The 12,595-nt window shown below is 56.8% G+C and overlaps 1 protein-coding gene across 7 annotated transcripts in view; it reads right to left on the bottom strand.

Annotated features, from left to right (window-relative positions):
* Positions 1–7,772: 7,772 nt before the first annotated feature.
* Positions 7,773–12,595, bottom strand: part of ZC3H4 (zinc finger CCCH-type containing 4) — a 42,363-nt gene continuing 37,540 nt past the window's right edge. For all 7 annotated transcript variants that reach the window (XM_042970747.1, XM_042970748.1, XM_042970751.1 and 4 more), the window contains 2 exons: positions 10,909–11,160; positions 7,773–9,713 (listed from right to left, as the gene is read on the bottom strand). In XM_042970747.1, the coding sequence (XP_042826681.1) occupies positions 8,194–9,713; positions 10,909–11,160 (1,772 nt within the window). In that variant the 3' untranslated portion in view covers positions 7,773–8,193. The remainder of the gene's footprint in view (positions 9,714–10,908; positions 11,161–12,595) is intronic.

Here is a 12,595-nt window from a genome sequence, read left to right as displayed (position 1 = left end):
TTTTTGAGAGACAGAGACAGAGCGTGAGCAGGGGAGGGGCAGAGAGAGAGGGAGACAGAATCAGAAGCAGGCTCCAGGCTCCGAGCTGTCAACACAGAGCCCAACGCAGGGCTCGAACTCACAGACCCGAGATCATGACCTGAGCTGAGTTTGGACGCTCAACCGACGAAGCCACCCAGGCGCCCCCCAAAATTTTTAATGTTTATTTATTTTTGAGAGAGAGAGAGAGCGTGAGCAGGGTAGAGGGAGGGAGAGAGGGGGACAGAGGATCCCAAGCCGACTTCGTGCTGATAGCAGTGAGCCCAATGCGGGACTCGAACCAACGAACCGTGAGATCATGCGCTGAGCCGAAGTCAGATGGTTAACCAACTGAGCTCCCAGGCGCCCCAATGCATGTGTTTTCTTTCTTTCTTTTTCTTTCTTTCTTTCTTTCTTTCTTCTTTCTTTCTTTCTTTCTTTCTTTCTTTCTTTCTTTCTTTCCTTCCTTCCTTCCTTCCTTCCTTCCTCTTTCTTTCTTTCTGAAGGAGACAGAGTGTGAGTGGGGGAGGGGCAGAGAGAGAGACACACACACCCAGAATCCGAATCAGGCTCCAAGCTCTGAGCTGTCAGCACAGAGCCCAACAGGGGGCTCGAATTCACAAACTGCAAGATCGTGACCTGAGCCGAAGTCAGACAGTCAACCGACTGAGCCACCCAGGCGCCCCAAATGCACCTGTTTTCAATATTTGGGGGTTTGGTGGGAAGCATGGCCTGAAAGCCAGCTGCTCCCCTTGGCTTGGGGCCTCTTCCTTGAACCACTCCAAACTTTGCTTCCTAGTTAACCTCTCTGATCTCCTGCCTCCTTTTTTTTTTTTAAGTAAATCTATTTATTTTGAGAGACAGAAATAGCTGGGGAGGGGCAGAGAGAGAGAGAGAGAGAGAGAGAAGAGAGTGCAAGCAGGGGAAGGACTGAGAAAGGCAGGGATCCGGAGCAGCCTCCGTGCTGACAGCAGAAAGCCCTTTGGGGGACTTGAACTCACAAACCACAAGATCATGACCTGAGCCGCAGTCAGATACTTAACCAGCTAAGCCACCCAGGTGCCCCCCTCCTGCCTCGTATTCATTGAGGGTCCCTGTGATGACATCAGGCCCACCCAGATAATGAAGGATTGTCTCCCCATCTCATGACCCTTACTTAATCCCACCAGCAAATTTCCTTTTGCCATATAACGTAGCGTTCTCGGGTTCCAGGAATTAGGGGCGCATTAAAGGCTTTTACAAGAGGGAGGCCGGAGGACCAGTTAATAGTGGGAGATGTGACAACAGGAGCAAGAGGTCAGAGGGACATAAGGAAGGGGCCAGGAGCCAAGCACTGCAGGAGGATTCTAGAAGCTGGAGAAGGCAAAGAAATGAATTCTCCCCTGAACCCTCCAGGAAGAACACGACCCTGCTTAACACATTGATTTTAGACTTCTCATTTTCAGGACTATAACAGGATACATTTGCATTATTTTTAAGCCCCTTAAGTTTGTGATAATTTGTTACAGTAGCAAACACAGTTACCAAGCCTGACCATGAATACAAGTTGCCAGGAGGTGGGAAGTCTGGAGAGGAAAGCAAATTGGTAATTGTGATCACTTTAAGAGCTGGGAAGTCCAGTGCTGTATGTAGGATTTAGGGCTGTGCTGTCCCACATGGCAGCCACTGGGCACATGGGCCTATTTATTTATTTAGAGAGAGTCCGTGAACGGTGGTGGGGTCGGGGGGCAGAGGAAGAGAGAGAGAATCTTAAGCAGACTCCATGCTGAGCCTGGAGCCCCATACAGGGCTTGATCCCCAGGACTCTGGGATCATGACCTGAGCTGAAATCAACAGTTGGACACTCAAGTGAGCCATCCAGGTGCCCCTTATTTATTTTTTTAACTTCACACTCAGCGCAGAGCCCAATGCATGGGGCTTGAACTCACAATCTTTTTTTTTTTTTTCTTATTAAAAAATTTTTTTTGATGTTTATTTTTGGGACAGAGCATGAGCAAGGGAGGGGCAGAGAGAGAGGGAGACACAGAGCCCTTGGCAGCCTCCAGGATCCAAGCTGTCAGCACAGAGCCTGATCCGGGGCTCAAACTCACGAACCGTGAGATCATATCCTGAGCTAAAGTCAGATCTTAAATGACCGAGCCACCCAGGCACCCTTGAACTCACAATCTTGAGATCTAGAGTCAGTCACTTAACCAACGGAGCCACCCAGGCACCCCTACATGGCCTATTTACGTATAAATTCACATTAACCAAAAATTAAAATCCAGTACCTGGGCTTAAGTGCTCAGTGTCTCTACATGGGCCCAGCGGCTGCCTTCCTGGACAGCAAGGAGAGAGTCCATTTCCATCCCTGCAGAACATTCTAATTAATGGGCAGTGCGGGTTGAGAGAATAGGGCACAGCGAATGTGTCATAGTGTGTAAAGTTACAAGACAAACCTGAAAGTAAGGAAGAGGGGAGGGAGCAGGAAGTCGATAAAAAAACACCTAAAGCTGACACAGTTAAAGAGAAACAGAGTAACCACCAGAAGAAATAAGAAGGAATGCTGAAAAGATTTTGCCTTTCAAATCATCTTTTGGAGGGATATGGTGGAATGGGGCAGGGTGGGTGCGACGGATTGAATTGTGTCCTCTCAAAAGTTCATTTGTTGAAGCCCTAACCTTTAGTGTGGCTGCATTTGGAGAGGGGACCTTTAAGGAGGTAATTAATTACGTTTAAATGAGGGGATAGGGTGGGGCCCTGACCCAGGAGGACTAGCTCCTGAGTGCTTTCTGGCTCTCTCCACCCGGATCCCCCGGAGAACGCCATCCCCAGCCCCACCCCACTCACTCATTGGCTGGAGCGGCCTGTCGGGGCGTGGCCTCCATGCAAATGTCGCGGTGAATTTCAGGTGCTGGGGCTTTGGGTGAGCGACGCTCCTGGGCAATGGAAGACACCTTCTCCAGGCCACCATACTTCCTCAGCTGGCTACTGTAGCCCGTGGCAGGACCCCTGCAGGCAAGGGGGATGCCTGGGAGAACCTGGGAGGGCTGGTGTGGAGGCATTAGCGCTGGTCTCCAAGCAGCTCCAGTTGTCCGTCTTCCGGCCCCACAGCAGAATAGCACCTCCCGATACCCCTGGAAGTTTGGCTGGAACCCGCTTTAGCCCATGAAACACAACAGATGTGAAGTCCATGGCTTTGGGAAAGAAGCAGTTAAGGGCTGGGGGGGGTGCTATCCTCCGCCTTTCCTCACCAAGTGGTCTCAGGGGCGGAGCCTCAGCGCGGGTCCCTTCCTCAGCGGCTGTGATGAGCAGAGCTTCCGGCCCGACCCATGAATGAGCCACTGCGATTTGGGAGTTTGTGTTTCTGCAGCATAACCTTGCCCATCCTTACTTACACAACTGATACACTCCCCATCTTAAACAGTTGTTTCTATACTAGTCTTAACAGATCCTCACCGGGGAACCTGGGTGGCTCAGCCGGTGAAGCATCTGGTCCTTGATTTCAGCTCAGGTCCTGACCTAACAGTTTGTGAGTTCAAGTCCCTCCCCTGTCAGGCTCTGCGTTTGGGATTCTCTCTCTCTCTTTCTCGTTCTACCTCTCTCTTTGCCCCTCCCTCGCTCAAGCACACTCTTCCTCTCAATATAAATAAACATTAAAAAAAAAAGTAATCCTAGGGGCACCTGGGTGGCTCAGTCGGTTAAGCATCCGGCTTCGGCTCAGGTCATGATCTCGCAGTCTGTGAGTTCGAGCCCCGCGTCGGGCTCTGTGCTGACAGCTCAGGGCCTGGAGCCTGCTTCGGATTCTGTGTCTCCCTCTCTCTCTGTCCCTACCCTGCTCTCGCTGTCTCTCTCTCACTCTCAAAAATAAACATTAAAAAAAAAAAAGACTGTGAATATTGAACTCTGTGTTCTGACGTCTGCAAGTTGTTTTGAAATGCATCCAAATATGATGGATGGGTGGAGAGGGGGATGGGCAGATGGCTGAACTGGGATAAAGCGTGTATGGTACCATGTTCACACCTGTGGCATCTAGGCCGTGGGCGGGGTCAGGTGCCTGAAGACAACCTCGCATGGTTGCCGGTCCTAATGCCCCAGGAATTGGGTGAAAGTGGAAGGCTCTTGACACAGCTCTTGGCCTCAGTCACCAGCCGGTGCCCAATGGCCACTTCTGTCCTCAGGCTCCATTTCTTCCTCCAACAGTGATACTCAGGGCTTCGTGCACGTCTGGAGATGCCACCCGTTCCTGCAGCTCTCCTGACCAGCTCTGTGCAGGAGCCCCCCAGCCTGCGACCACAGCTGCTTTCGCCCAGTTCCCAGACCACGTCCTCCTCTGAGGTGCCATCTCTGCCTTCCACTGGGCTGACCAGACATCTTCTCTGATCCCTCGCGGTCACCCACCACGTGTGACTGTGACCGACCCCTATCTCCCCCCCTCCAAGTCTCAAGTCTATTGGCTCCCCAGCTGCCTGCTCCCGTTGCTTTGTCATCCCGGCAGGCTCGCCCTAGCCAATCCCTTTCCTACGCCCGCGAGAAAGAAGGTTCTAGGCTCCGGTCTGCATGACCCAGTCACTACCTTACTTGAACACAGACTCTCCAGATTCTCTCCCTGTGTCTGCACACCGCCTTTGAGGGTCTCCAGGACCTGCCAACGTGACCCAGGCACCAGCTCCCTTCCCCTTGCAGGGCCCTGCCCCAGGCCGGTGGGTCGCCTCAGCAGGAGCCCAGGGTCGCCGACAGGATCTGATGCACCACGGGTGCGTGCCCATGCCTGACTGCTGGCTGTATTGTCACTGTAACTGTCAACCCCTGTGCCTCCCCCCCACCTTACAGAGCCTTGCGGGCTCAGCCTCAGGATGCTGGATCTTTGTCGTTGTTAACGACTAAACACGAGACTTCTGTTCTCCTCTTCCCTGGGACCAACACAGGACGGGCGCACAATCTGATCCTGGCTGACAAGACCGGACAGGAAGGGTCCTGAGGGACTTCCAGAACTCTTCCCTTGCTCCTGAGAAGGTACAGAAGAATTCCTTCCCTGCTTCCACACTTGGCTGAGGCGAAGGCTGTCGGGCGCTCTAGCCATCTTGCGATCACAAGGGGGTGACCAACAGTCTGAAAACCGGTCAGGACCTGTGTGAATTCACAACTCACTCCAAGCTGACCAACCCTGAACTGCCCCGTTGACCTTCCAGAAACGCTGGACTCCTGGCTGTTGGAAGCCAAGGGGAGTTGGGAACTTTTGAGTTGCAGGTGAAATCAACCTTACTCAATAACGGATGAATTGGAAGAAATTCAAAGATCGCATCCTGAGGTTGTGACATGAACTTAAGAGCTGAGCAGCCTAGACCCGCAAGCAGTGGAAGGGCTCCACCCTCCTGACCTCATCACCTCCCAAAGGCCTCACCTCCTAATACCATGGCATCGGGTGGGGGTGGGGGTGGGAAAACAGGTGTCAACATATGAATTGTGAGGAGACGCACGCATTTAGTCTGTGCCGGTCAGGGCTCCCGTTTTGCCGCAGCCCCAGGAGCCAGCCCGGGGGTCTTGCAAGTTCACACTGGCCCCTTCCGTGGGCTGGACGGTGGCAGGGCCGTGCAGCTCACCGCTGTATCTCTGAATGCAGGGACTGGCCCAAAGCGGGGGTTCGGGAACCGTGGGAGGCAGGTGCCAACCACTAAGGAAAGCAGAGGCGGTTCGGAGGCCCCGATGCCATGAGGTCGTCACGAATGTCACCCTGGGGGCCGGCCGCCACGAGAACCCATCCAGGTTTTCTCATTCCCGGGGTGGGGGATGGTGGGAGCGGCACAGAGAGGCGAGACCGCAGGATTTTTAAAATAACTGCATCCTTTAATGGCAGTAATACAATTATTGGATTAAGAGACCACAGGAGAAAGGGCAGGTGACATTTCTGGAAGACAGAGAAGGAGTACAAAAAGGGAGCTGGGACAGTCATGCGATGATCATTGTAAAAATACAGTACGTTATATACATATTTGCACCATCAACTTTCAACTCTGAAGTAATATTTACACTTTTGTTACAATCCTGGTTAGAGAACATTTTGTTTTTAAAAGCTTGGCCTGATGGCAAATGAAAATTTTGGGGGGAATTCATAGTCCCGTGAGGTTCTTAGGCTGAATATTCCTAGAGGAGGGTTCCAGCTTCTATTTCATCCACAGATTTCGGTTTTAAAAAAGTATTTAATTTTGCTTTTACAAAAGAAAATTCTCAAAGGAGGGAGAGAGAGAAGGAAAACAAAAAACAAAAAACCCACGGCCACACTGTGTATCTTTACTTATTTTACAAACATCAAGGGCTGCAGCCCTTTGCTTCAAGGCCAACACCGGTGGCTGAAGAAAAATCTCACTAATGATTGTTTAAAAACCACAAAACGAAATAGACAGAGACGAACCAAACCAACCTGATCACGGCGCACTGACCCTGCGGGCTGCCTCTTCCCACCCGTGCTTCTGGCCCCAAACTGGACAGTTTTTCTTCCGGGGGAGAGGGGTTTGGTACAGGAGCCTCATTCACCTCCCACCCCAAGGAGGTGGGAGGGGAACCCTCTGGCTGGATCACCAGTTTTCTTCATTATTAGCAAGAAAGAGATGGGGGCCTTTAGCAAGGCAGTTGGAGTGATGGGACAAGAGCAAGGCGAGAGATGGCCAGCACCTGCTTATGCACAGGTAGGAAGGACCCCGGAGCCATGGGCCGGCCTCCCCAGGTCCCATCCACAGGGTGAGCCTTTTCTGGAGCTCTGTGGATGAGGCTGGACCTCAGCCAGGGGCCTGGGGCAGGTGGGGGGAGTCCAGTGCAGATGTCTCTGCTCCCATCCCGGCTCAGCCGGAGGAGGGGAGCAGGATGCAGACTTCTGGTTCCACGCCCTCCACCTGCAAGCGGGGGTCCTGCCGGTTCTCTCCTAGAGAAGGCCCAGCGGCCCCCCGCCCTGCCCTGGCTAGTCTCCTGCCCTTTCCTCAAGCCCCCCAAATCCAACACTGTGACATACCTCTGAACCCGTGCACCTGTCAGCTGGGAAGAAAAACACACTAAAACCACGGGCCCTACATCAGACGCGGTGGGAGGAGGTTCAAAGCAAGCGGAGAACAGAAACACTTTGCAAGAACCCCCCGGGGCTCCTGTCGGGAGCCTGGCGGAGCGGCCATGCCACGGATCCTTGAGCTGTCCCCAGAGGGGCGGGGGCCGGCACACTGGGTGCTCTGGCTCCGGGGGACCAGGAAAGACCCCGGCCTGAGGGGAGGACGGCGTGGCCGCGACGGGACAAAACGAGAGCTAATACTGACAGAAAACACGCGGTCTGCGGAGGCTGCCTCCTGGAGGCAGCTTTTGGGGGATGCCGCCCCACACCAGCCCTGCCGTCTCCAGGTTCGTCTCTCACCCTGGAGTCTTCTGATGTGGGCGGAGGGCACAGGTCTGAGGACGAACTCTGGACGGAGGGCAGCAGGGAAGCCGGTGTGCGAATCCACAGGAGACGGGAGCAGAGATGGCTGTGCCTCTCCCAGCTCGGACAGCTTCCAAGGGCTCTCTGCCTTTCTTTCAAATTCTTTCCTTCCTCGGGCCCCTGAAGCGGGTCGTCGGGGCCGGCCCGCTGCAGAGGGGATGGGGTTCTAGAAATGCCTGGACCTGCTTCGACGCAGGGTCTGCCCACGGTCTCGGCTTCATCTCTCCTCGCTCACACGGGGTGAGCAGCGTTCAGCGCCTTCTCACACCTACTGTTCCCTTTGTCCTCGGGTGTGGGCTGGCGGGGGGGGGGGGGGGGGGTTGGGGAGGAGGAGGGGCCCAGCTTTGCCCAGAAAACCCACTGGACCTCCAGCCACCAGACTGGGGCTCCAGCCTTCAGAGAGTCCCTGATAACTGAGCCTGGCCAGACGAAGGGCCCGCTGGGGCTGAGGCCCCGGGGACTTCCAACTGTTCACGTGCACAAGTAGGTTTCCTTGGCGGGAGCCTGGGAGCCCCGCAGCACTGACCAGAACTGACGGAAAATGGTTATATACAATTTATATGTTGCAAAGAAAGTACTATTAAAAAAGAAAGAGAGAAAAGGGGAGGGAGAGAAAAAAAAGGGGGGGGGGAACCACCCAGAGCCCCCCTCCCCCCAAGTTCCCAACTCTGGTTGCTACCCTTAAATATTGCCCTGGGAAGGGTGGGGTGCGGGGAGCGCTTGACTCCAGCTTAACACTACTGGCAAAAGGGGGAGGCAGTGGGGTCAAAGCCTTTAAAAACATCTTTCAGGGACCCCGCGTCCTGCTCGCCCTCGCGGGCTGGGCTGTTGCCAGCAAATGGGCTTCCGGAGCCCGTCTTGGGCGTCTGTTTCACAGTCCCAAAGAGGGTGGGCACGGGCAGGTTGTGCACGCCAGGCTGGGGCGGGGCGCCCTCTGGTGGCGGGGCACCCGGTGTGGCGGTGGGGGCCGCGGAGGCCTTGGGCCGGGGGCGGTTGTAACTGTTGTATCGGTCTGTGGCTGTGGCAGTGCCCCCGTCTGCACCGGGCTTCCCGGACTCAGGCTGTTCCAGGGCGGACTTGCGGACGAACGGGGGCTCCTTGGCCTTGGCGGCCGAGCTCTTGCCATTGCCCTCAGGGCCTTTGGGCTGGGTGCCCGCGTCGGCGGCTGGCTCCGCAGTTTTGCCACCTGCGTTGGGAGTCCTGGGGTCGTAGAGGCTGATGCCACTCAGCACGCTGCTCTGCCCACTCCCGCTGCCCTGGCCCAGCCCGCCGGCAGCCAGCACTCGGGGGTCATAGGGGGCGGTGGCTGGTGGGGAGGACTCCCCGCTGGGGCTGGCGGCTGGAGAGGGTGCTTCGGCGGGGCCGGGCTTGGCAGCCCGGGAGGAGGCAGCAGAGTCCGCTGGTTTCTGGAGCCGAGGGTCGGTAGGTGCCTTCCGCACCCGGGGGTCACTGGGCTTGTCGCTGGAGCCAGGGGCCGCCGAGGGGCCGGTGGCATTAACAGTCTTAAGGATGCGAGAGAGGAGCTCGAAGTCGGGCAGGTTGGAGCCGGACGCGCCGGGGTCTGTGGAGGTGCCCAGGCGCTGTCGGGGGTTGGGAGGTCCCGTGGCGGCGCCACGGTGCAGCCTGGGATCCAGGGTGGGCATGGACTGCAGGGCTGCGGGGACGGGGGGCACCGCGTCCTGCTTGGGGATGGGCAGGGGGATCAGGTCCTCAGGATTCCAGAGCACAGTGCGGGCGAAGCTCGGCTTGCTCAGGGTCACGTCCTTCTTGATGTGGCTGAACTGCTGCAGCTGTGACCGTGGGTCCCGCAACGGGGGCCCGGGGAGAGGGTCCAGGGGAATGGTCATGGCCTTCTCCCGCAGGGCCCGCTCCCCTTCCTCCTCTTCTGCGGGGGGTGGTCCAGACCCTTTGGAGCCGCTGGGGCCTGCAGGGCTGGAATGAAGGCCGCCTTCGGGCTTTGGGTTGGGCAGGGAGCGAGCCAGCCGAGGGTCGGAGGGCCCCACGTCTCCTGGGCCAGACCCGCTGGAAGCCTCGGCATGGCGGGTGAGTCTGGGGTCCCGGCTGAGGCGAGGGTCGGCCAGCCGGCCTCCCGTGGGGTGTCCTTTCTGGAGGCGGGGATCCCCCAGCCCGCTGTTGCTCAGGTCCCCGACGGAAGCCTGGGGTCTGCTGGACGTCTGCTGTCTCAGGGTCTTAAGAATGGAGGTGACGCTGCTCCCGCCCTCATCCTCATCACTTGAGTACCAGTTTCCGGTGTCACCTGAGCAAGAACAGAGGTACAGGAAGATGAGCGGCCACCGCCACTGCCACCAGTCCGCAGACCCACAGCGGCCCGCTGGGTGAATGGCTCCTCTGCCTCTGACCTCTCAGAACCTCAGTTTCTCCTTTCCTAAAAACCCCTCCCTCTGCGGGCTGCTACGAACAGCCACGAAACTCAGGTGGGCCGAGCACCAAGCCCGGGAGATCACTGGCTACTGTTTCTGGATCCTTCCCCATGTGCTCTATCTTATTAATTCTCATGACCACCCAGAAGGCAGTGTTACTATCACGCCCATTTGACAGACGAGAAAGCGGAGGCATGGACGGTACCTTGAGATCGAGGGCAGAGCAAGGACTGAGCTCAGGATCCCAGCCCGGGGCTCCGACACCTCGTCCTCACCTGCCATGGGCTCAGGTCCCAGCATGGCAGGCCCCGCTCTGGGCGCCTGGGAGCACCTAGCACTGACTCCGCTCTTTCTGCGCTCGGGGCTCACAGACACCGGCCCCCAGGCCCCTCGAAGCGTTACCATATCCCGGCGAAGGGCAGTCACCGGCTGATAAGAGACGGGGCCAGGTGGGCGGACTCAGAAATTGGCCCAAGTCCAACCTTGTAGGCAGGTGAAACCGGAGCCACCGAGGGAGGGTGTGGCCCCCTCTTCCCACTGTCCCCACCTGCTCCCAGGCTCCAGCTCCTGGTTCTAGACACCATTTGTCCGCCCCATTTCCTCCTGGGCTGGATGCCATCAGATCCGCTGTGTGGCACCAAGTGACCTGGCAGCTGGGACTGTGCTTATTACTGGTTTATGTCAGCAACTGGCTGTCATCTGCTGACTTCCTGAGAGCACGGTCTAGGGAAAGGAGAGCGGTGAGCCTCCTCTCTGAGGGCTCAGAAGGGAAATCCTGTTGGCTGCTGTCTCCTCCAGGGACCAGCCCACCTCCCTCCTCAATGGGATCGGGGTCTCTCTCGACCCCCGAGATACAGAAAGGCAGCCCTGACTGCCAGTTTCCTCAGGGACATGCAACGCAGCAGCTCCAGCCCGGCTCCACGGCCCTGGGCAGGGGTCCTCTCTGGCCACAAGCTCCTTTCCGACGCAAAACCCAGCTAGGCCTTCCCCACCTCTCCACGGCACAGTGGCCCGGGGGGGGGGGGCCTGTGCCTGTCAGGGGAAGCCCCTGCCCCTGGGGAGGACACATGCCTTCCTCATTCTCCCGGTCCTGCTTGCTGCTCTCAGCCAGCCTCCTCGCTCTCTCCTCCTCCTCCTGCTGCTTCTGCTGGATCCTCAGGTACAGGGCCCTCTGGGCTGAGGGCAGGAAGTCGGGGACACCGGCGCCCGGCTTCGGCCGGCCTGGGGGCCCTCCCTCAGAGAAGCTGTCGGGCTCCAGAGGGTGCTCGGGGAAGAGGTGCTCCCCAGGCTCCCCCGGAAGCTCTTCGTAGTGCCCGTAGTCCTCTGTGGCAGGGAAGAACCGAGGGCTCGTGTCGGGAGGGGCCTTGCGGCACCAGCTCCAACCCACCTGCGCGCCCTTAACTGGAGAACCCCCACCCCCTGATGGCAATGGGTGACGACGTACAGCCCGTCCCTTCCTACCCTCCCCAGGAGGGTCCCCACAGAAGGCCCAACAGCAGGGGACAGAGCAGCCAACGGGGGGGGGGGGTCTCCCCACCCGGGATGCAGCCACCGAAAATGGGGTTCACAGCACGATTTAGTGACGTGGGCGGGCAAATGCTCATGAAGTGAAAACAAGACGCAACGTCGTACAGATGTTCACAAAATGCAACGAAAAGGCTTTGCAGACAGACAGAAAACAGTCCTCTGGGAGCGAGACTCGGGAGAGAGGGGCCCCCACGTGCTTCTGATCTGTTCTAATGACCGGTGAGGGGCATTCGGTTTATGGTTTCTTTTTTCCTCTTTTTTTAAGTTTTATTTATTTAGGTAAGCTCCACCCCCGACGCGAGGCTTGAACTCACAACTCCAAGATCAAGAGTCACGTGCTCTTGCGACTACACCAGCCGTGCGCCCTCTTTTTATGATTTCTTTGTGATAATCAGAAAAGAGAAACACTGCATCTCGTAGAGAGCTCGTAATATGAGCTCGGCCACGGTGACCAAAGACTTGGAAATAAAAGGAAATAACTGAAATGTTGCCATGGCCACGTGTCAATCCAGAGGCTCACGGGTGATTCCTCCTTCTCCCTCCCTCCTTTACGGGGTCCTGAACTCTGCAAATGCTCACGAGCGCGCGGTTGCATTTAAGGGCGGGGGGCGGGGGGGGGTGTCTCTCTCACATGGCATCTAGGAGGCACAGGGCTGGAGGGTCGGGGTCTGCCTTCACTCCTGAAGGGCAGGCAGGGGCCTGCTGCACGTGGGGACTGTGTGCGCATGCGTGCGTGTGTGCAGACAGAGAACGTCTAGTCAGCGCTGCCCCACACGTAGAACGTTCTGCAATGACGAAATATTCCGTATCTGCACAGTGCGACCTGGCTACCACTATCCTCCACGGGGCTACTGAGCATCTGAAATGTGGCCAGTGCTACCAAGAGGGTAATCTGTAACTTAATAGAAACCAAAAGGCTTAACACGATTTGTAAATATTTCATACACAAAGCACATGAAGGAAAAAGCGAAAGGCCACCCTCTTCTAGCCCCTGAACTTCGTGGGCAAACCTGCGCTATGGGGCCGGAGCCTAGCGCGGTGCCGGGCACACGCCGTGAACAACAGTCCCAGTCGCCCCTGCACAGAACAAACTACTCGTCGGCCGTACGACTGAATATAGTAACCACCACTGGGCGGGCACAATTCAAACGCATAGATTTCCAGATATGGAAATAGGGGCGAATTACTCTAGAGGCACCTCCTGTGAACAGCTCGCCAGACTCGGTTTTCC

Source organism: Panthera tigris, chromosome E2, assembly GCF_018350195.1.
Source record: "Panthera tigris isolate Pti1 chromosome E2, P.tigris_Pti1_mat1.1, whole genome shotgun sequence".
In the NCBI taxonomy this organism is placed as follows: domain Eukaryota; kingdom Metazoa; phylum Chordata; class Mammalia; order Carnivora; family Felidae; genus Panthera; species Panthera tigris.
Note: the sequence above shows the minus strand (reverse complement) of the source record. Positions and strands in the feature narration are given on the sequence as shown.